The 24,848-nt window shown below is 48.5% G+C and overlaps 1 protein-coding gene across 1 annotated transcript in view; it reads left to right on the top strand.

Moving 5' to 3' along the window:
• The first annotated feature begins 419 nt into the window (after positions 1-419).
• Positions 420-24,848, top strand: part of LOC117890632 — a 46,422-nt gene continuing 21,993 nt past the window's right edge. The window contains exons 1-2 of the mRNA XM_034795581.1: positions 420-1,335; positions 21,903-22,599. Coding sequence (XP_034651472.1) covers positions 1,270-1,335; positions 21,903-22,599 — 763 coding nt within the window. The 5' untranslated portion in view covers positions 420-1,269. The remainder of the gene's footprint in view (positions 1,336-21,902; positions 22,600-24,848) is intronic.

Genomic DNA, 24,848 nt, shown 5'->3' with positions numbered 1-24,848 from the left:
TCAGCATTTATATGTAATTAATATTTTGGAATATTTAGTTGTGTTTAATTTCCTGACAATCAATAAGACCCCTCGCAGAATATCTTCTAGAAACAATTGGCTACAATTGGTGATAAAACTTTTTCCTATGTTTGCTAATGCTTCCGGATTCTACTACTATTTGTCGCTTGAAATTAACCTGCAGGCACACAGATACAACGGAGAGCCAGAATGAGAGAGCGCATTGTTTAAAGCCAAGAGCATTTCACTCTCACCGTTGTATTTGTGTTCTGTTCGTTCGTGACTCACACACACACACGCTCACACGAAGGCGGCATTGAAATGGGGTGGGTGAGAACGAACTTGATGGGGAGCCGAAGGCAGCCGGCGCCGCTGCTGCCAACTGCAAATGCGAAAGAATGCCGTCAGTTGCCCGCCAACTTGAGCTGTGAGAGGACGCGCCGCTCAGATACAAATATACGACGACACACAGATACGCCTGGAGAGTCGATGGACGATCGGCCAGGGATTGAGTGCCATTAGCCTGTTAAAAATCAACTTCCTAACCAGCCGGACAGACCTAAGACGGAAGCCAGACAAAATAAGAGAGAGAGAGAGAGAGAGGGAGAAGAGTATCCCAGTACCGTCCCGATCTTCACACGGGGATCCCCAGCGAGCTCGAGAACTGTTATCGCTTCGCGGGAGCCGGCATTTGACACGCTGCCTATCCTGACCTGAGTGTAGGCCGCTGATTTTATGGCTACGGCTATGGCGTGCCCGTGCCGCCTGCACTAATGATGTCGCGTCGAGAGTCACTGCAACAGCAACAGCAGCAGCAGCAACCAGAACCAGAGCTAACAAGAAGTGCATCAGTGGAAGTCGCGCTGCCTTGTGGAAGTCGTCATCGAATCCGTTCCAGCCAAGTTGCAAGTTCGAGGCGCGCGTTTACCTGACCGCCCGCGTGTGTGTTTGTGTGTGCGTGTGTGTGCCTGTGTCTAATTTGCCTCTCCGCCAACGCCACCGTCACCGTCAACCCGCTAGAGAAATCTCAAAATCGGTATAAAAATCGGAAATGCCAATACCTTAGCTCCTTATCGCGCATCAATTTGCAATTTACAATTTACAATTACAATCAACCACTAACGAATCGCATTAAAATCAGAGTTCCCCTATTCGAACCATTCAAATTTGAATCAATTAATGCCAAAGCGAGCCTGCCTGCTGCATCTGGCCATAAAAGAGTGAAAAGAAAGCCCCACGAGCCAATTAGAACTTTGAACCGCCCATACGATGGACTTCCAGAGCGCCATGGAGACTTTTGCCGAAGCCTGGGTGGCCGCCAATGCCGGACAGCAGGTGAGTTCCACTTCCAGTTTCAGTTCGTTGCGACGCGATTAGATCGCTGGGGAAATTAACAGGACACGGAGATTACTCAGCAATCTTGAATATATTTCATCATCATCATCCTCTTTGCATTGCCGTCGGCACTTCACGCCTATTAGGGGCACTTAGTCAGCCATTGAGTCGCACCGATCTTGCCCCTGGGAAGTGGGCAAGGGGGCTCCGTTCCGTTCCGGCTGAATCAGTTCAAAGCAAACATATGGCCAAATGACTGTGATAACGGCGGTATAATGTGTGTAGATATGCGCTCGTTTTGCTATTTATGCAGATTAAGATAATCCTTATCGGCTGAGATTTTCGAGATCGGTGCTGCTTATCGCGACACGCAACACTTTGGCTTCACCCTCGCTCTTCTTTGCTAACTCCATTTAATTATTTATCTTTTTCTGTGCTGTTGGGGGTATGCCCTGCTCTTCTCTTGCCTGCCCTGCTCTGTACTCTTTTGGTTTGTTTGTCGACTAATTGCATTGTAAAGCCGATCCCCGATCCCCGAGTCGAACCGAACTTCGCCCCTTGCCTGCCAGCTCCAGCTCCGAATGTGGGTTGAGTTCTCGGAGGGCTTTTGCCAGGCAGATAAGATAATCCCGACGGTAACTTTGACAAATGCTGTTAATTTCGGCATAAGGCGATGACGCCGCAATACCAAACTTAGATATCGATGGGGATGAGGCCTGATGAGGCATGCGGACCTATAGCCCCACAAAATAGAGCATTCCGTGTGTACACATGTATGTACATACATGCATTCAGATACTCGCAGTCTAACTCTTTGGGGTTTGCCATCGCGTCATCGCCGGGCGAGGCACTTTGCTTTTATCGTGGGTCGGGTCTCGAGCCTCGAGCGAACCGTCACCCGGTCGCTCTGTCAGTGATATCGCAATTAATCCAAATAAGTGCGATAAAATTGATTATGAACATGCTGGCGTGATTAGTCCAACCCACCCTCGGTGCAGGGGCTGTGGGGGATCACTCATACACATGTCACAAACAGACCAGATATCTGTGTATCTGTGTGCTCATGTGTCTGTGTGGTATGTCCGGAGTTCGAGTTTATTAGCAGACATAATTGATTATGTTGTGTGAGTGTAATTATTATATTTATCTGACTCTGACTCTGCCTTGGTCTCAGTCCAAGCCCTAGCCCCAGTCGCAGTCCCAGACCCCGCAGTTGTCCAACCCGTTGATATCGGCCCAAAATCGGGTGAAAACAGGGTGACTAATCCGTGAATTTATGTTGCTTATTTCTATCTGATTTCAAAATGAGATTTCCCCCGCTCAGTGTTGTATATTAAACAAATCCCAATCATCAAATGGGAGCTATCGTCATTGTCTTCTTGCCCGAACCATGCCACAAGAATTATTGTACTGCCCAAATCGAAGAGCTTTCAAAAACAAACAGCACAAAGCCTCAGTCATTCCTAAATATGTATATGGGGGCCGTATACTCTAGCCGAAACGGAATATGCCGCCTCTAATCAGAACTCTGCCCCCTCCCTTTCCACAGGAGGATAAAGATTAAACATATACATAAATATGTACATTGTGCATACATATGTACATAGCCTCGATTCGCCTTCTGGGGGTTTGGCTTTCCCTTTTACATATGTACGTTTATGGCTCCCTTAGGGGTGATCATTGAAAAAATTGCTCTTAGTGGGCAATTAATAACAATTTTTATTTCGAGAAACTTTCCACAAACTTTCAGTTGAAGTACGAAATATCTTTTGATTCTTCAAGACCAGAATTTTAGATGGAAAGTTGCATTGAATATATGTATGCTTAGGGCATTTGCGTCTTCGGCTCCACTTTCATACTTTTCATCTTTTGCCTGGCTGGTTCTTATTTTTGACAGTTTTATGTGTCGACGCATATGCTTAGTGAATGGGATTAAGATAAGACGCCGTAAGTTGGTCGTCCTCCTCCGTCTCCTCCTCCGACTCCAGCCGGGCCAGATAGTAAACCAGTATGGCTAGAATGGGTATAAATAAATGGCAATTCTTTCGTAAACTATAACAAATCATTTTCAAATACCAAATCCGCAGAGGTCTCTGTGCCTGTGTCGTCTGTGTGTGTGAGTGTGTGTCACATTTGGTGATTTCTTTTGCTTTGCAAACTAATTATAAAGCATTTAGTTTTATTGTTGTGATAATTTTTGGGTTTTTTTTTGTTTTTTTGGGGGAAAATATCGAAACCTAGGAATAGATAATGCCCCGTGCGGTTAGATCACCCCGCTGCTGCTTCCTCTTCCAGCCAGATAGGACGTCTTATAAATTATAAATGGTTCGACTTTGTCTAATCTGTGAGTGTTGGAAGTTTCAACGTTCCAGAGAGCCATGAGGAGAAGGGGGAGCCCAAACAGATAATGGAATATTTATTAATTGAAATCTTCTTTGGATGTGCTTCCTGCTCTATGGGCCCGATCATCTAATAGTCATTTCCTCGACCCACCTTTCCCATTCATCCATCTAGCCATTCCAGCCATTCATCTGTCTGCAGCCAAGACTAATGATAATCGGGATTAATCTGGCGGTGCATCGAATTCGAACTCCCAATCAGACCCGTCACCAAACCCCCATGCATTCTACTCTTTCTCCGCACTCCTGCGTTGCTCTTCCCACGTTTTCGGTTTCGTTAAATTCCGGTAGTCAAATGTCCATTAAATGCTGCTCATAAATGTCCAAACTGTTTGTCATCTTTGTTGTTGCTGGGGCACGGGCACCACGCCTTCTGTTCGTTGGCTTTCTTTCTCCTTCTGCTCCTCCTTCTCCTTCTCCTTCTGCTGCCTTTCTTCCTCTTTCAGTGCCATCTCTCCGTCTCTCTTGTTGCCCATTGTCCTCTGCCTTCATTGGGGTCTAGCACCTTTTTCAAACTCATTCTGTTGGGGCATTCCGTATTTATCAGGGCTTAAGCATGTTCCCCAGCCATTTCTCTCTCTCTCTCTCCCTCTATCCTCTACCCTGTGCGACGTTGATCTCTTTGGTTTTTCTTCTTCTTGATTGTAACACATTTTTAGCATTTCATTCTACGCTTTCTCAACTCATCTCTTCCCCCATCCACACTCACACACATCTTTCGACAGTTGAGCGGCTTTTTACCGACCGATTATGCGCCTTCGCGGAGTTTGCATACAGACGATATACTCGCATATATGTATATATGTATAAATAGGTTTATTAATTATTCAAAGCCGAGTGGATTATAATAATTTATAATGATTATTACCATAAGAAGCTGAAGCTATACCTGGTCCCCGATGCCAGCGATTCGGATTCCGATGCTGCGTCAGCTTCTGTCGCGGATTCAGAGCTCCAATCAAGCTGAGAGCTTCGCCGGAACAAGGCGGGAAATGGGCGTATGAAAAGCATTCATTCAGATATCAGACAACGAAAACGCTTTAAGTTAATTACAAGATGTCGAGCGGCTGTTCAGCGGAACTTCTCAATTTCTTCATTACTTTTTGGCACTTGCAGCGGTCTTAAATCAATTCTCTCCTTTTCCGTGTTCACTGCTCGGTATTCGGTTTTTGTTTCGTGTTCATGTTTTTGGGTTTTCTATTCCGACTTTCAAAGGGGCCGGCCGCTCTACTCCACGGCTCTTCTGCTCCCCGAGATAATCAACAAAACGTGTTCGACTTGTTGAGGTTTTCTTTCTGCACTTATCATAAAACACCTTTCGGGGTCTCTTGTTGATGTTGTTGCTGTGGTTGTTGTTGTTATTGTTCCTGCCTGGCTAATGACACCTTGATAAAACGATTTGTAAGACATTGCGATAAAAGCGGTTCAGGCTTTGTAGCTTAAGGCGAGCCAAAGGCTGATAAAAAACAGTACAGCACGAAAGAACCGAAACGGAAAAGTTCAGAGTGATAATAGCCAGTTTGGGGAAATTAACTTGTCGGGGGAAAGGGGAATCTAGAATCCCCAATTCCCCACCCTGTCCCCCTATGTTTGCTTGGCAATTTATCACTCAGCTTAATCGGAATGCACGGACTCTGACAAAACACGGAAAAACCATCGAATATTCAACAATTTACGCATCTCCGAGAGCACCTCCCGACGCTCCCTCCCCCATTGTCACCTTTCTCATTCTTAATTAGTGGATTTAGCTTGTTCCATAAAGACACTGGACGAGTTTCGGGCCCCTCCGCAACTATTTATACATAGAATGGGGCGGGCAAATCCCGATTCACATAAATTCCCGAATGTTTTGAAAATTATGACAAGTGGAAATGAAATGAATATCTTCTACATACATACATATATGCCATATGAACGTCTGTAGATGTGAGTTTTGTTTGCTTATAAACTTTGGTTCTGATTGCCGCACAGCACCGATCACGATGACATTGATGGGGCTTACACGAAGATATTTTTGGTGTTGAAGATTTATTATTTATCACTAATACGCCCCGTTGAAAATCATAAGCTGCAGAAGCAGAAGCTGAAGCAGAAACAGCGGCAAAGACAAACCAATAGCCAACAGGCAAGAGGCAACGATTTCTACAAGTCACAGCCGCAATCGGCTCAGACAAGCCCCAGCATATTTCTTTCAAGCCGAGTCAGAGTCAGAGTCAGAGTCAGAGCCAACAAAATGTCGGTAACCTCGTCTTATTTAAAGTATTAACTGCTAACTAATGTGCGACACATTATAAAAGAGACCCACAGGGGTAGAGAGGGCGAGGGAGAGGGAGACGCAGTCGGAGACGCAGAGAGAGCATATCAATATCGCTGGCAAACCAAACAGGTGATCGCCATCACGGCACAGTGAGTAAGCGGCGATCAGGCCGGGCATCGACAAAAGGGATTATATTTCCTAAGCAGGCCCAACAAAATGTGACCAGAGCTGGAGGTGGAGGTGGAGCTGTAGCTGTGGCCGTAGCTGGAACAGAAACTGGTGAAGCGTCTGGAAGCGTACTTAATGCGGCGATCGTTGCTCGCTGCTCACCCGACGACGATCGCTGAGCTGCTTAACTAAATCCGGCTTAAGATCCAACACACGAAATTAATGTCGCTGGAAACACACAGCAAAAGTCACACATTAACAGCGGACGACGACGCCGATCACGCTGCTCCGATGCCCAGGAAGTGGCGATCACCCAGCAGCGATCTCTCTGTCCCTCTCTTTCTGCAGCTAATGGGGAGAGGAAATGCTCAGCACTTCTTGTCAGTCTGTCTGTGAGTGTGTGTGTGTCAGTGTGTGTGGACATCTTACAGAGGATTAGTTTGAATTTGCAGCAGAAAGCGGAATACGGGAAAATAAGCTACTTGCACGTACTCCCCCCTCACTCAGCTGGCCAGCTACTCGGCCACTCAGCCACTCTGCCACTTGGTCACTCCCCGCCCCTGTCAATAACTAAATTGATTCAAATTACCGACGATTTATTGGCGATCGACGGTCCACTGCTTTGGCTACTGTGAATCAACTAATCCACTTATCTGTCCCGTCACTAGCCCTCTCATTCAGTCCCTCTCTCTCTCTCTCTCTCTGAAATGGCACCACTGGCATGAGGTTTCATTATGAGTACGCGTAGATTCATAATTTTAATCAGAACCGTAAACGGGGCCACAATTAAGTCGCCAGCAAGACGATAAATCGATAATTAACCAATTTTAATCTATATAATGGGTGACCAGCCGCCTTTTATCCAAATCTAATCAATGACCGACCCCCATCGCCATTCCTACATAATGTACATATGTACATAGAAACAGACACATATTTGTACGTTCATATATCTAAATGTGTAAATTACTGTGTTTGCTTTTTTATCAAAAACCTTTCAACATGACTGGACTGGACGGGACAGTCCAAGGAATTACTGTCCATTTGGGTTCCGAAGTATATCAAATGCTCCGACACTGTCGGCTGGTTAATCTAATCGCGCGGGTCTCTGGGAATTATGCGCCAGTTTCGGTTTCGATTTGACCGGCTCTGGCTCCGAAGATAACCACTAGCAGGTCTGTCCAAGATCGAAATATGTTCACATTTCGTATGACAGAAATCGAGCCATGGCACTCGATAAATTTCCAGTGCTATCTTAATGAAGCGCCCCCGTCCGAGTCGTGGGGCAAACAGAACTTGATTGATCAGACACACAATTAACACAATTATATCTGATTAGAGTTCCGATTCACAGTCCTATTTCGTTAAGATTTGAGAACAACTTCGTATAGGGGCAGAGTAAATATTCTGGCCCAGAGACTGGTTGACCCAACGCCAAATCCCGTGGCTCATCACCGACATTCGTGGGGTTGCGTGCTTGACAATAACCCCAGTAGTAACACTGAAAAGGCAAATCAATTCCTGTACAAATTGAAAGCATTACCAGGTGGCCCTCACTCCCTCCTGCCACCTTGCCTTGGGTCATCCATCGGTTGCATGTCAGACGACGATAGCCGCTTATCGGTGTCATCGTATTTTGTTCGTGGTCCCCACACGACAAATGCAACTTGGCTTGGCTAAACTTTGCGTGTTAGCTAAACCTAATCCAATGCTGGCCAAAACTGTGCGGGGGCTGGGTGGGGGTGCCAACGGTTTAGTTACGGCACGCCATGGGTACCGCTCGGTAATGTGATGTGAATGTCAGCTAATCTGCATGTGGAGCAATCACAGAAAACACTAATTGGAAAGAGTCGGCCGTCGAGTTGCATTTCCCCCAGCAGGAAGTTGTCAGCGGCTAACAGATTCTCTCGCAGTCATTCAATCATTCATTACCTCACTCATTCAGTCTCCCAGCCATTCATTTAGTCAACTAACCCGACGAGCCTCGTACAGATCAGGGAAATACGCTTATGTCGGATTATCCCATAATTTATGTTTGCTGTTCCCTGCCCAGACAATGGATTTGCCTTTGCAGCACGCACACAGAGACATCTAATTGCCAAGATCATTACACACATAAGCAGAGAGAGAGAGGGAGAGAGAGAGAGAGAGAGAGAGAGAGAGAGATCGAGAGAAAAGGAGGCTAATGACAACGAGAGAAGAGGAAGCGCTCACGGCAGGGAACAGGGGCAGATGACAAAACAGAAATTGTGTCATTCGATTGCACAGGATCGGAAGGCACAAGAAGAATGATGAAGAAGTAGGAAGACGCTAGAGGGTGAGGGGGCTCGAAGCCAGGCAGGGAAGGGGCAGCAACCGGAAGCGTAATCGAGCTAAACGAACGCCGTCGGGGAAGTGATCAAATGTGCGTGTGTGTTTGTGTCCGCTGCTGTTTGGGTTAACCCATTGTGCCAAGGAAAAAAACAGAAACAGAAACAGAAATGAGCGGGAAGCGCTAAGGAAAAACGCGATGAGGAAACTCACCCAGAGACGGGCCGGACCCACAGTCAGAGTCAGAGCCAGGGACAGAAAGAGTAAAAAAAACGAAACCTTTCTGGGCCTGACCAAATGGCGAAAAGGTCCGGGAACGAGGGGAGAACTGGAACTGGGAAAAAACGGCTAGAAGAGACAGAGACAACCACCAATGGTCCCCCCACGTGCAATTAATAAAACACGTGAAGGGAGGGAAGGGGAACTGCTAGAGGGAGATAGCTAGAGATAGTCGGATATGGGCAGAGAGATAGAGGGAGATACATAATACATATACATATGTATGTACATATATACTCGTAGTAGATCCCTGTAGCTATGGCAATGCAAACAGGTGAGGGTGACACTAGCGACTGAGGGCGCGATGTCGATGGCGGTCCTAGACAAGTCAGCAGGCCTACCGTCGATGTTGGAACAGCTGAAACGCTGATGAGAGATGCAAAAGATGTGTATCTACGGGTCGGCTAACTAAAACCGAATAAATTGATCGTTTTTTCCCGTAAAGAGTTTAAAGGCCGTAGATGGGAATGTACTCGTACATACATATGTGCACATCAAGTAATTTTGAAGATCTTTGAAGTTGAACAGATGGCTAGGATAGTTTGCACCCGCTTATTACCATCAGGGCTGGGAGTATTGGTTCCCTGGAACGACTCCCACTTTCCTTTTTCCTGCTCACTCAATTTCCCTGAAATACTCAAATGACTTTCCTTCCCAAACCAAGCATTTCCTGTGCGCTGCGCTGATTTTTGGGCTGGCTGCGAAATCGGTTTCTGCTTAAAAATAAAGACATATTCTCCGATGTTTAGAGAAGAAACCGATTTCGAGTGTCGCCAAAAATGTGCGCTTTCCGTGCGCCAAATATATATTTGGAGAAATAAGTATGTGCACGGGCAAACACTCGTAAAGTCGCGAGCATTAGGGCATGGGGGATGGGGCATGGGGCATGGGGTGTGCGGGCGTTTAGGCGTGGTCCTCGAGAGCAAGGCCCATAAACTTACATAGTTGGGCCTGTTTAAAATGCGCTTAATAGTTCCAACATGTGTCGCGGAGAGACAATTAGGCAATAAAATTAATTCACACCAAGAAAAGCATTAAATGCCGACGCCAGACACGGTGCAGCAAGGTGCCATTTTCCACTTGCCGCCTGCCGCCTGCCACTTGCCACTTGCTACTTGCTATTTGCCATGTGGAGTTGCCACTCCGCCTAGCCATGCAACATAATCGCACGCATAACTTGGAAATTGCAACTCCAAGCTGGCTCTGGTCTCCCTCCCTCTGCCTCCCCCAGCACATTTGGCGCGTGTTCACTGACAGTGCACCATGCCCCTCTCTCTCTCTCTCTCTCTCTCTCTTTAATTGGCTTTTTTACGTATGTTCTATGAATCGGAGTTGGGTGCGGGACAGGCATGGGAGACACTGCTACTGCCACTGCCACTGCCACTGCCACTGGCATTTGCCTACAAATAATTAAGCCAATCAAACGGGACAAAAGTGTTGGCCTCGCCTGAAGACTGTCAGCAAATGCATAAAACCATTATTCGCAATTGCCAGAGAACGGCAAAAAACAGCAGCAGGGAAATCCTCTTCCCATGCGCCCTGCCAGTTCCAGTTGCATGGGCGAGGCTGTGCATTTACGAGTTCAGGAAGTTTGTCGCCAGCCCAGCAGCGAAAAAAAAGATATACTTGAATGGGAGACTTTCTCTAGCTCCACTCTGCTTTCCATCAACTGTCCTTTGGCGAGACGTGCAACAGTCAACGATTAACAGGACCATTCATCCATTGGCCACAACATCTGAACGGGACTGCAGCTTCGATGGGGGCCGCAGCCGCAGCACGTGCTGGATGTGAGGGACTGAATTCAGTTGGCACACGTCGACAAAGACTTCCTGGCTTCCTGTCATGCATACCTCGGGTTTCACTTTCAGCTGGGGCAGGACTGCCTGTAAGAAGTAGGCCAGGACAAGACAGGACTGCTGGCTGTCCTCCTGCTGTTTCCAGCTTGAACGAGGGTGCTGCGAGCCCACATCCGATGTGTATGCTCTGATATGATAATCTCGAAATCGAGAGCTCGCACCTCATTTGTGCCACAGAAGCAGCAGCAGCAGCAGCAGCACAAGAGAGGTCTTGGTCTTGGTCTTGGTCTCTTCCCCTTCATTGTATGCCAGAGTGCTTCCTGTCGCTCGGGCAATAAAAACGGGAATACTCGTCTCGTACTTCCAAGGTGAACCTTGGCATGTGTGTGTCTCTGCCCCTGTCTAATCGCTCCTTCCCCGTCAGCAAAAGAGGGGCTGTACGTCATTTGGTCTCTTATCATTAACGACTTTTGTTTTTCTGTTTTATTCCCTTGTCTTTTGCTTGCGATCTGTCTGGTCCCCGCCTCATGCTCTTCTGGCTGGCTCCTTCTGCCCGTGGCTCTTAGTTGTACCATGGCCCAAAAGTGAAAACAATGGAATGACTGTGTGCCGGTGGGGGGTGGCAGAGTGGAAAAGTGGGTGCTGGCGAGCAGGATGAAGAGTGGCCCATCACAACTAGAGCAAACATTTTAATTGGTCCCCCGGTTTGGGGTGAGGAGTGCAGAGATGAGATCCATCTACTTTGTCCAGGTCCATGCCTGATCTAATCAGCCTTCATTAAGGCTAACGGTAAAAGCTCACAGGCTCCACCACTCTCTCTCTCTCTCTCTCTCTCTCTCTCTCGCTCTGACATGTTTCCTGTCACTTTCACTCTCCACCACTCTTCCATCGGACCTTTGAAGTTGTCTCCGTGTTCACATGTCCTGTTCGCTTCTCTCTCTCTCTCTCCCTCTCTCTCTATGTCGTTTCACATCCTGTTTAGAAAACGTTTTGTTTTGTCTGCTCGTACCTCGTATATTTTTTTTTCGTTTTTTTTCTGTGTTTTCTGTCTGTTTAGGCCAAAGCCACACAAATTAAGTTAACTTCCTGTCTGTCTATGGCTAATAGCAAATTAATAAGAGCTTCCGGTCAATTTGGCTTGCGGTTTTCTCTCGCTCGCTTTCCCCCTTCGCTCGTTCACTTTCGTTCGTTTTGTTTTATTGCTGATTGTCCTGCGGTGGGTGTGACTCTGACTCCTGCCTCGACTCGGCCTCGGACTCTGACTCTGACTGTGACTCCGACTCCTAGCTTCTGACTTCCATGGCTCCGAATTGTACTCGACGACAGCTGGGCTCCCTCCTTAGCCACCAGAGCTCTGCTCTACGCTCCTTGGCGCCTGCCCTTGACACACATACTCTTCCCAGGCAGGAACCGCATCTCATTCTCTTCTTTTCCACTTGAATACTCCTCGGAGGCCTCAGCTGTCCCGTCTGCCCCCGTCCACCCCCGATGCAGTTACATTGGGAATGCAGTTTTGCACTGCTCTCCCTGCTCCTCGCGCTCCTGCTCTGCAATTGTTATCTAAGTAGGGCTCTCGGCTATCTCCTTTGCCGTTACCCAGACCCAGTTGCAGGCCGCTTCCTGTTCTTCCTTCCTTCGCTTACAAGACCCCTCGGGCTGTGCAAAGGTGAGTCCTGGGTCCCTGGCCCCCGTGTTCCCTACTTCTCGGCTCATGTCGTCCACTGCACTTGCGCTCAACCAAATGTCAAAACAAACTTCTCCGACTCCGACGCAACTGCACTTACAGACAGGAATCGCGCCTTTGGATTCAGGTCGCGTACAGCTGTTCAAATGTTTTGCAATTGAAATGAGAATCTATGGGCTGTAGGCATCTTTTCTTTTGTATTTTTTGTATGCTTTGTTTCGCCGGATTAAACAATCTGAGACGGCGGACTAGATCAGCCGCAGGAGTCAAGTCATTTGGAATGGCATTCAAAGACAATCGGTGTGAGTTCTTCAAAAGGAAATCCCGTATCCAACTCGTTTCACTTTGTGATCCTTAAATCCGAACTGAAATAGATTAAGGTTTTCCAGTCTTGAATGTCTTGTGAATAATCCCATCCCCAACCCATTCTTTCAATGATAATCTTTCAATCCCAATTAAAACTCTATACCATTTACTCCGCCCTCGCCCCGGTACATTTCCAGAATTTTCTATGGGGATCCCATCCAGAAAATGAAGAACTTTTATCAATTTAAGGCAGAGCAGACATCATTTACATTTTTATTTAACACCGCAGCCATTCCATCTCCACGGACTTGGCCCGAGAACCGGAGCACTGGGTGGAGTAGACAGGAGGGAGTATCCATTCCGCCCCCCTCGCACGACAGTAACGCTTGGGGGATATTTTTCACATTTTTAGCTTAATTGCATTTGGCTGGCCGCACGTTCCGTCCAACGTTGCTGCCGTCCGAGAGGCAATTGTTTATCTTACGCTCGTCTGCGTCTCACGTGCAACACAGAAACACAGCAGCAGCAACATGGCAACAACGGCAGCAAGTGGCAACAGCAACTGGTATTTTCATAGCTGTCTTTGCTAATAGACACATGCACACATAGACACAAGCACACATACAGTTGGAGAGAGAGAGATAGAGAGGGGGAGCTGCCGAGACTTGCCGACGGACATGAAGTGCATTTTGCAGCTTGCAACATTGCCACCAACTCAAACAATTGTCGATGGGCAGAGATGGCAGATGATGTAGTAGCTGTTGGCGGGTGGGGGCCGAGGGAGGTGCCACAATAGGGGGAGTGTTTTGTGTTTTGTGGCTTGTTAAGTCTAAGATTTTTTGATATGGGTGCAAGTCGGCGTCTAGCCCTGCCCCGCCCTGCCACCCCCTACCATCGATGGCAACGTGTTGCACTTACGAGGCTTTCGGCGCTAAAAGACATGTTTTCAATTATGATTGCTGGCGTGTCTTATTAATTACGTCTATCAAGCGATAGGCAGCATTTAGTTTGGCATTTAGCAGCGGCAAGGGCAGGGGCAGGGACAGGGACAGGGCAGGGCCAGTGGTAATGGCGGTGGCAGTGGTTCAGTGTTTAATTGTGGCAGAGCAGCGGAAGAACTATTCGCATAGATGACACTGGCTTGAGATCTGGCCATCCATCCGAAATATCTGTGTGTAAGCCGAGTGTAAGATCGCCACTGAACAATCTAACTGATTGCTTACAAATGAATCTCAATTAGAATTAATTCAAAACATGAACCGGGTATTATTTACCCATTTGACACTCACGCATGTGTACACCCCTTCAGACAGTCAGTCGGACACTCGGACATTCGGAGAGTGAGTGTTAGAAGTACACAGATACCAACACAGATTGACACACATCAGAAGAGCAAAGATGGGGTGTTGGAGGAGCAGCTGTGAGCTGGATGGATCATCAAAGAGAGAGTTTCTTGAGTCAGATGGCGGCTGATGGCTGCTCTGCTTGGTGGGCTGCTGCTGCTGCTGCTGCTCCATATCAACGGCATCAATTAATTTGGTATTCGTGATTCTACTTAACATCGATTGACCCCAACAGATTAGTGAGCGAAGCGAACGAAATGTTGAACTTTGCTTTCGAGAAATTCCTCCGAGGAGCAACCCATCCCCACACGATGAGGCGCTGCTGACGCAAATTGTCCAGCGGCTGTGCTGCGCGATTATTTACATCTACAGATGCGAGTATTTCAGTTAATTGAGCGCATAACTCGCACTCGTAGAAGGCAATCGCGGGGCCTAGACCGGAGCAGCAGAAGCTCTTCTTTCGGTTTTGGTTTCGGTTTCGTTTTCGGTTTTTCGTTTGGGGGCGCCTACGGGCTTAATTGGTGCGATTGAATTAAAATCGTTTGCTGCCACTTGATGGTTGCCACAGTCTACCTCTGTCCCCCTCCGTGACGTAGCAGTGTAGACGTCTTTGGGTGTCGATTAGGCTCACAGATCACTTTATTGCTTTGCTCTTGGTTTGCTTAAATGATTGATCAATGAGCCAATTGGGTGCGAGAGTCGAGTCGGGAATCAGTTTAGAATTTGCATGAATCTCGGCATTGGAACGTTCGGGCCGCGACGCTCGTTTTATTGATTGATAAACAAAATATATAGATCTCAAGTGAAACTAATTTGTGAATCGAACGATTACATAAGCCAAGCGAGCAAACGACGGAGAGCAGAGCTGATCGATGGACAAACAGACAGACAGACAAACAGATAGGAGAAGGAGAGACAGCCAGGTAGAGACATGTTCTGTGATGGTACATGAGAATTTGTGAGCTTCATAAATTCTTTCCTGCTCATTTGGCCGTGACAAAATTGTGTCCCCTCCATTCTCCTGTCGGCTGCTCATCCGTTTTTTATTTCTAACTTTTAACCTATTTAATTGACTTATAATTGGAGTAACCCACACAAACAGACAGAGAGAGAGCGAGCGAGAGAGAGAGAGAGGGGAAGGGACAGGATGGGATGGGACATATGTGTAGGTAATAATTTGTTGAGCAAGGAATTCCTCAAGCGCAACACGGACTCGGGAGCAGGGCCAAAGGGGACAAAGGATCATGTGAAACAGTTCGCAGGCAGGGCAGCCAGAGGCAGGTCACACATGAACGAGTTTTCCATCCGGGCCACAGCAGTGGTACGGACTGCTGCAATCGAGGAAATTATGCCGCCCCGACATGTTGAACTTGAAATTGTAATTTGGCATTCGGCGCTCGATACTCGGTGCTCGGTGCTCGGTTCTTGGTGCTCGGGGCCCGGCATTTGGCATTGGCAAGGGCACCTACATATGCCAGGATGTCGTTGACAAACGGCAGTGCAGTCCCATGCGGGGTTGTCACTGCAGTTACCGCTTTCCTCTGCCATTGCACTCTCGCCCTCGGCCCCTCGTCCCTGTTCGCTGTCAGCTGTTACTCTCCCAGACGTAAACGGTGGACTAATCATTAGTTGAGGGTTGTGGTACAGGAACTTCTATGAAAGACTCAACGGGCAGGTGCCTAAGTCCCACATGCGAGCACTCTTTGAGGACTCTTCTCCCTGACTTTCCTAACAAATTCCTACATCTCCATAGCCCGTTCTCCCTCTCCTGGCTCGTGATGGATCGCTTTAAGTGGACATCACATTCAAAGTGTTAAGTTAATAATTTGCCAGGTTCTGTCATCGGCAGGGGGAGGAGAGGGGACGGGGACTAAATACTTCTTCATGCTGGTAATTGAAAGAATGGAAAATGCCAACACACTTGGCGGCCGCGAGAGAGCTTTATTAATTTTTGTATTTAAAACATTTCAAGCACTCGACACCTTCTCGTCTCCTCTGGCAGCGTTCTGCAGAGTCAGTGGCTCTCGGTCGACTTCAGTCGTAGCACAAGTAGCACTCCAGCAGCACCAGCAGCACCAGCAGCAATGATCGCAAATTGATGACGAACGAGTAGAAATAATGAGGACGTTGCAGGGAGCCCGGAATGGGAGTGCAGGGACGAGCGATGAGCAAGGAACGCGCGCATAATCAAGGCTCGGCGACAAGACATGGCCGAACCTGAACCTGGTCCTCGACATCCACATCGACATTGCCATCGCCATCGACAGGGACACGGAGATGGACATGGACATGGGGCATGCCATTGCCAATTGGCGATTTGCCTGGCGATTTCTGCGACGATCGCTGCTGCTGCTGGTTCTCCCCTTTATGATTATTGTTATTATTGAGTGTATGCCTCTGCAATTCAGGGCAAAGTCATCATTAATGCGCTGAGGCGATGCGATGCGATGCGTTGCGAGCAAACTCAAGTGGAGTCGAGTCGAGTCGAGTGCAGCAGGCATTACCGAAAAAACCATATGAGGCAGCAGCAGCAGCAGCAGCACCACCACCACCACCAGAAGCTGAAGCAGTAAAATAAAATGAAATGAAATATAATTAAATGTCGCTGATGCTCATGAGCATGCCCCGAGCCCGAGCCCGAGCCCGATTCCAAGTCCCAGCGATGATCGTGGACGCTTCTGTTCTGTTCTGATCGTTTCGGTTCGGTTCGGATGGGACGGAATGGAACGGGCTGCAAAGGTGGGGACGGAGACGGAGCTGCGTAGCTGGGTAGCTGTTGGACGGGCTCGTAATTTGGCAAGACATTCTTCAGCGATCGTCTGGGACTCGGTCTGGATCTGGCTATCGCTCCAACTGATCGCATACCAGGGTTTCGCATCCAGCGTATTTTGTCAACCGGTTTTCAGATCGCTGCCATCGCACCACTCCGGCCGGCATCGTCATCGTCATCGTCTTCGGCATCGGCATTGTCTCTGCTTATCTGCGGCTTTGTGGCATCTTTAAATGGCGTTTTTTCGCACTCGCCAGCTCGATGCGGGCGTCGAGCTGCCAGTGGGCAGGGGCCAGGGGGCCTGCTCGAGGGTACATATGTATGTTTGGAGCGAAACGTTCGCTGATTTTTAATTATTTTGCACGTTGCTGCGATGTTCGCCATCGTTTAAGTTTGAGTTTGTGTTTGAGTTGGACTTGGAGTTGGAGTTGGCCATGTCTCTGTCCAGGGCCAGTCCTTGTTGGCTTGTCAGGTTTTGCCTTTCGTCACTTCGATATTGAAACACTTAATCACAATTTCGTTAAGGACACAAGGCATGCATGCAGACATACTCCTACATATGTATGTACATACATACATACATACAGACATATGTACATATGTACATGTATACATGCTCGTACATAAATGGCAAAATGGCAGGAATATTCGAAAAATCTCATACAAATTACGAAAAAGCAAATACGAAGCAGACTGAGACAAGACAAAGACAAAATCGGGCAGCGACGAATACATGAAAATGATATTTCTACGCGCCGAATTCCAAATGCTTGGCATACCCCTCCCCATGCGCGGGGTACGGGGCACACCTCAGCGCCCAGTGCCATCGCTGGGGAATTTGACGAGCACGGCAACGGAGCGCTCGAGCGATCGGAGACTGAGGCTGACGATGATCGCCTCCCGCTGACGATGATAATTAATAACAGAGGCCGTCGAAGACCATAAAAACGCTGCCAAACACCAATCATACGTATACTTTAAGAACAAAAAGAGAGCCCCAGCCAAGGGCCAATGGAAATGGTAATGTATTGGCGGGAGCTGGCTGCGGCCAGGTTGAGGCTCCTCCCGATAAGCAAAAACGAAGAAAAATCTCAAACAGAGACACAGAGACAGCTCGGACATAATCCCAGACAGAGTGGAATGTCAATGTCTGGTTTGGCTGGATCTGGTCTCCTTTGGTCTGCGCTCGTGGTTCGCTTACTCTTCTCTCTTTCTCTCTCTCTCCGTGAGAGCGATTAAGATCACATGCCACAGATCGCTGCTCAACTGATCAACACTTACAGAATGTTTCAGGGCACACAAACTGACAGAGAACATGACAAGAACAAGGCCAGTGACAGGCGACTGTGAGAGATCAGATCCTAGGGGCGCACCAAGAAGAGAAACGAATGTTTCCGAGAGATCAGCTTATCCTTGGCTGTGCCCTACTCTGCTCCCAAATATACAGCCCCAGGTTGTGGGGAGTTCATTCTCACCGATCCGATCCGATCCGTCTGGCAGTTGATCAGTCATTCCCATCACGCAGCAATCGCGAGGCAAAAACAATTAATGCCTGCGACTTGAATCAAATGATATTTACCAAGGACAAGACAGCGCCATGGTGCCAGGCGCAACAACGATTTATAGCCCAAACGGAATGTGCCATACATCAGCATCAGCATCAGCAAAAGCCAAAGGATCAGAGATACTCTGGCGCACAAAAACAATTTGAGCAGACAACTGAGGCGGACAACTGAGGAGCTGCCACAGAGGCAGTAGCTGGATGCTGTCGATGATTAAAACACATTAAAAATCCAGTAGCCCCGACTCGAAAGTCCCGACTGCCAGACTGCCAGTTTTTGGTCAGCCGAAAACTTGGGGCCCAAAACTAATTTCATATTTTTGATGCAATTGATGAAATTCCATCGAGCCCCCAAAAAGAGACTGACTCCTTTCTGGGTCTGCAGCGGCGGTGGCTGTTCTGAGCTGTGGGGCTGTGGGGCTGTGGCTGCTGTGCATCTGTATCTGTGTCGCAATCAGAATCTCTGTCCGTCCAGAATCGCTGGGGCTGTCCTGTCCGCTCGCTTGATGTTCGGGGACTACCTGTTGCGACGTGTTATTAGGCGACGTATTGACGACAAGCAAACGTCAACCCGAAACGTCAGCTCATCATATCATCGATTGATGCGCATCGCAGCAGCTGCCCCGACCCGGCCCGGCCCCCTCGTCTTCCTTTTTTGGGGAGGCCTGTGCATATTTCGGGACTGACTTTTGGGAAACAGAAACAGAAGCTCTTGTTCTGGAATTTCGAACTGAAAAAAATACTTAGCAGCGAAGGGAAACACCGGAGGACACCACATCGGAGTGCTGCAGTGCAGAGCCTCTAATTTCGATCCGAGAGATTCGAGAGTGGCTGGACCTTGGTCTTGGTCCGTCTTCTCCTTCCTTCCTTCCTTCTTGCCTGTGTGTGTGTGAGGTGGTGATATTTGTTAGTGTAAACTGTCCTCCAGTGGATGGCCAGGGAGATGTACAACAATGTACCGACGTGATTTTGCGCTTTAATGAGGATTATTAAATGCGAGATTATTATGTGCTGCAATTACTTTTCGCTGCCACTGTGCTTCGGTTTTCTTTTGCCCGCTGTTCTTCGGTTCGTTCCTCTGCCTCGTGCTTGTTTTTTTTTGTGAGCCCCTTGATTTATTTTATTGAACCATAAAAATGTAAATTTTCCGCGAGACAAAAGACAAAGTTAATCGTTGTCAATTATGGCCTTTGACAGGTTAATATGAAAAGCTAAGAGTCGGCTGGGACGGGGAGGAGACCTTGATTGGCAGCATTCAGGAGGATGATCGGATGGCGGATCTCGGAGCGGGCCGGGTTGATTAATGCGCTGATCGCCATTAAAAATCAACCGGACCGGGGCAATGGTAAAGTGTGATCGGGGATGGATTAATTGAAGGTTATTTTACTTGCACGTCAGCTGAAGGTCTTCCGCGGAGCAGAGACAGGGAGAGAAAGAGATCTAAAAATATCCTCTTTTGCTTCAAATTAGTTTCCTCTGCGTTGCCCCCCTCTCTCTATGAGGATGACTCATTCTGGAGAGGAGCACTTCCATCATGATTGCCATAGAGGATCATCTTCGCCTGCCATTAATGCCTGGAATTTTGTGGCAGAGTCTGAAATGTTTGATTGTTTCAGAATTCGCGGCCGCCGGCCATTCAGTTTCCGGCCGAAGTGAGCGCCGTCCTCCCCCTAGGGCGGGATGCGGAAACGGGCAGGCAGTCTCTGTTCGCCCCCTGGCGGGCAGCAGAGGGGTGTACCTCTATTAACATAATCACAACACGAGTCGCTCGTCCGCCGATCGGTCGGTCGTTCGTTTCGCGGGCCAACCGAAAATTACGGCAAGTGCGCGCGCCGCAAGAGCGGCAGGAGGGGGAGGGGCAGATCAATTTTTCGGGAACCGAAATCACTGCAGGGCGATCAATTAAAATTTTGATCGAATTTTCGTCAATTTTTTGACATGTGGCCGGGAACAGAAGCCGCCTCGACGCGTCCCCGTCCCGATCCGGCCCCGTTCCTGGATGGATGGGGGGAAACAGGGAGAAGGCGAGATCAATGTAAGCTGAAATTGTCGGACTGCGGCCTTAGGCTATGCTTGGCTCTGTCTGCGGGTCTGCAGCCAGTCCATCTCCTCTGGTTCGCCTTGGTCAGCGGCCGTGGTGAATGAAATTGATTAAAGCGTAAATGAATTTTTGCAGGCCTAAATCGTTGCTGATGGTCGCGAGAGGCCTGGCGATGATTATAACATAAGATCGATTGCTGCTTGTCGCTGATCGCTAACTCGATGCGGCTACTGTGGAAAGCAGAGAGACGCCGCTGCCGCTGCCACATCTACATCTACCCCATCGACTTCTTTGCCACAGCCTTTATTAACTTTCAGAACATGTTTTCGGGCGGCAGGATCTTCTTTTTTTGTTGTCCATGGTTTGCCCTCATTTGACAAACTAGCCAGCGGCAGGGAGCAGGGAGCTCTACCTTCGGCACCGATTTAAGTTTATCCGCACGATCAGCGATCCAAAACCAAACCCAAAAACCAAAATCAAAACCAAAGCGAATGCCAATGCCATAATTTTTTGTGTCCAACAAAAGGGGGAAAAAAGTCTGGGAGAAGGAACAAAGATTCCTTTTGGATCTGGAAGCTGGAATTCCATGCGTGCTCAGCCAGCATAAACGGTAAAAACGGTAGCCACAGCGAGACGCTATAATTATTGGGGCCAATCGGATGATGGATGGTTGGATGGGTGATGCACCCAAAGGGTAGCTCTCCTCCAAAGGTGTCTAAGTCTCTCGAGAGTTCATCCGCTTAAACGAACTCAGATTGATAATATTCCTTTTCGTATTTTGCGTGTGTTTAAAGTCGAATACCCTGCAAACCTCCAAGCAGAATTCTCCGAAATAGCTGCCAGATCTAACAATTAATTTATAATTAATATACAATTGTAAAGCTGCCAGTGTGTAGCGTAACATATGCGAGTATTTTCGAGTATCATTGAAGTCGATCCATTCTTATTGGAAATGCCATCGCTAATTTCGCTTCGGCTTCGGGTCGCCTTTGGGTCTTCTGTGGCGGGTCCATCAATTGCTGCTTGGCAGGCGGAGTGGAAGTGGGAATGGGAATGCGAATGCGAATGTGTATTGTGAAAGAGCTTTCAGCTCTTTAATGGACTGGAGAAGAGAGCCACATTAATTTAGTTACGCTTCGACAACGATCTCGAGTCGGAGATCTCCTCCGTCCGCATCATTAAAGACAATTTCGTGATTCGCCACGATTTGTGCAGCAAATTACTTGCTAAATTATAGAAAGCAAACACAGACCAGACCCCCACACGCACATCTGGGTCCGGTCCCCCTTTTCGGCTCACAAATCAATAGAAATCAACGCCTGTCAGGGCTCTGGCTCTGGCCCTGGCTTGGACTGGGACTGAATCCGAAACTGAATCTGCGACCGAGACTTTGTCCGAATCAGAGTGCGACTCGGAGCAGAGTCCGAGGCCATTGTTGACTTAATCAATAAAGTGAATTTGGGTTGTTTTCTATTTGGAAACCGAAGAATGGGGACTGAAGAATGGTGAACGGAGCGGCGAGCGAAGATTTCACTCGAGCATTTAGCCAAGTAAACAAGCGACAAATACTCTTAGTACTCGAGTAGCACAGAAATCAGTCCAGACAATCGGCGGGTTATTCATTATCTTCTCTTCTATTTTCTTCTCTTTCAGAGTCAGGCCTTGGCTTTGACGCGGGCAGCCAATGCGGCCGCTGTTGTGGCCGCCGCCAATGCCAAGTCCCCCTCGGCCTCCGTCTCCGCCGCTGCCAGTCTCGTAGACATGGCCGTCAAGAAGGAGCACTCGCTCTCGCCTCCCCACAGCGTGGGGGGCGTGCCCCTTCCCGGCGAGGAGGTGACCGCCATGCAGCACAGACGCAGCTCGTTGCAAGGCGTACAGGAGAAGCTCACCCAACTGCAGATGCAACACCATCAGCAGCATCAGCAGCATCAGCAGCAGCAGCAGCAACATCATCATCACCAGCTTCAGCTCCAGCAGCAGCACCAGCAGCAGAATCAGCAGGGTGGAGGCGTGGCAGGGGAAGCAGGTGGGCGTCGCTCCACCGACGGCAGTCCCTCCGCCACCGTCCATCCCGCACAGCAGCAGCAGCAGCAGCAGCAGCACGTGCATAGCTCCGAAGGCAATGCCCTGTCCTCATCCACGGCCTCATCTAGTCAGAACGCCACCCCAAAGAGTGAGAGGGAGGAGCGCTTGGAGCGGGGCAGCATCTCGTGCCTGCCACCAGCCGCCCTGGGCATGGCCGTGGGCGCGCAACAGGCCCAACAGCAGCAGCAGCAGCAGCAAGCGGAGAAGCTACTCAGCCATCCGGCCCTGGACTCGCGACGGGACTTCGACATCAGCAAAGTGAATCGTGAGTAAAGGAGCTTTCCAATTATTTCAATTTAATCAATAAATCACTCACTGGCCCAGGGGGCTTGGCCGGGGCTGCTCCCAGTCCTCCGGGGCTTCCAGGGGGAGCAGGAGTGCTGCTGAGGATGCAGCATAAATGCAGGAATTTACTTTACTTTGCCTCATAATCCGGTGCGTGATTATTTGCATAGAAATTAGTCAAAGGCTGGAGCTTTAAGCAGAGGGAAACTTTAATCATGTTGGCAGAAGCTTTAGATGGAAATTCGAATTGTAAATGGAAATGGAATTCCCTTGGCATCCACGTAGCCTGCCTAATCCATGGCAAGTTCATTTGATTTTGCTCGCCAGGCATTTAGCACGTATCCTACAGATATCACACACACTGACACACACGCTCGGCATAGACGTGGCAGACACGAACAGACATGGATACCTACAGATGGTCGCTCCTTTGAGCTATGGCAATGGTAATCTTGTTTGGTTCATCAATAGTTTAGCCAGGGACAAAAGTGAACCTGAGTCCATATCAATGTGTCTTGTTCCGTGCATTTGTCGATGTGTAGATAGATGCTTATGCAAGGCAAGTATCTCCCAGATAGAAATAGCAACGGCAATGGAAACTGTGAAGCCTTTAGCATACCAACACTCCTCCTCCTCTCACTCCCACTCACCATTAATTCGACGATGCTCAATCCCATTCAGCAGAAAACACACACAACACTCCTATATGCATCGAAATCCCCTGGATTAAGCATATGAAGCATTCATAACGTTTATTTTCTCTCTCTCTCTCTCTCTCTCTGTCTCCGTGTGGGTGACTCTCTCCCTATTTGTATCTCTGGCTGCAGACACGTATGCGAGCATTTGTGCATGAAAACATTTGCCGCTGGCCCCCAACCTCTGACAGCCAGCCAGCCAGCCACACACTTGTGGAGCACTTTTGTGGGTGAGGTGGTGAGACAAGGACACACAGTCCTGTGTGTGTAAAGTAGGTAGTGCCTTTCCATGGAAGCGTGCCCGGCTTGAATTCTTGGTTTTGTTTGCACTGGCTCTGGCTCTGTCTATTTCCAGCTCCAGCTATAGTTTGGGCGTCGTACATAACGTACGGCATGTCCTGTGTGTTCTGAGCACCTATGAGGAGCAGCGTGTGTGCAGGCGTGCACGTGCGCCGCATCGCATCCGTTCAACAGGTGGCACTCAACTTGGTTGATGTTTGGGTCAATTTATGGCTTCTCCCGGACTTGGTTGTGGCAAAACAACAAAACAATTGAGTCGCAGAACAGGAAATATTGTTCAGGGCTGACCCAGCGATAAGTGAATCGATAAATGTCTGTAAAATCGCTGCCTTAAATCGATTGTTGTCATTACTACAGTTCTCTGCTGCGCTTAAATGTTAATATTTTAAGCCAAAGCCACCGCCCCCGCTGCCGGTTTGCCTGACATCATTTTCTATGCCACTGCACGGGCGCACAGCTAAAATTCAGACTTAAGCTTAACCCTCTCACGGCCCACCCTCCAAAACGGGGGCCCTGCTGCATGGCCCCATCCTGTTAGTGTGGGGCCTTGGATTTGAATTTTGTTGTGAATTTGTGAATATCTCCCTCTCGATGTGCGTGTGCGTGTGTTAGTGTGAGTGTGTGCGTATCTATGTAATGTGCTTTGTAGCATATTTTGAGGATTTGCACAACAAAACGTTGCACTGCCTGGGAGGGGGTTGGGAAGTGGAAGGGGAATGCAGTTGGAGATGGAAGTGTGCAGCGGAGGGGAGGTATGCCATGAGATGGAGATTGAATGGCTGCAGAATTGGGTTTATGGATTGGGTGGGGGTGGTGGTGGTGGTGGGGCCTCGGTTTGGGGTTTTTGGAAGAATGGTTGCTGCCATCATTTGCTATTGTCGTTGTTGTTGTCCTTGTTGTTATTATTGGCATTTAACATGGCCATTTTCAACAGATGCAGAATGGTATGTGTGTGTGCGTGTGTTAGTTCATATGTAAATCTCTCCTGCCTGTTTCGCTCGTTGCACTGTGCTTTTGTTTATCTCTGCCTCTGTCACTGTCTCTTTCTCTTTCTATTTCTCTTTCCGTATCTGCATCTGCATCTGTGTCCGTGTCCCTTCTGTTTTTGTGTGTTTGTGTGCGTGTTTATGGCGCCTAAGCTGCTCAGCGACGCAACACGATATTTATCCAGCCTTCCACCCCCACGGCCACTCACCTCCTTCACCAACCATTCTGTCCACCATTTTTTGGGGCT

The sequence above is a fragment of the Drosophila subobscura genome, chromosome E, assembly GCF_008121235.1.
Source record: "Drosophila subobscura isolate 14011-0131.10 chromosome E, UCBerk_Dsub_1.0, whole genome shotgun sequence".
NCBI classification, from domain to species: Eukaryota; Metazoa; Arthropoda; class Insecta; order Diptera; family Drosophilidae; genus Drosophila; species Drosophila subobscura.
This window is presented reverse-complemented; position numbering and strand designations above follow the sequence as displayed.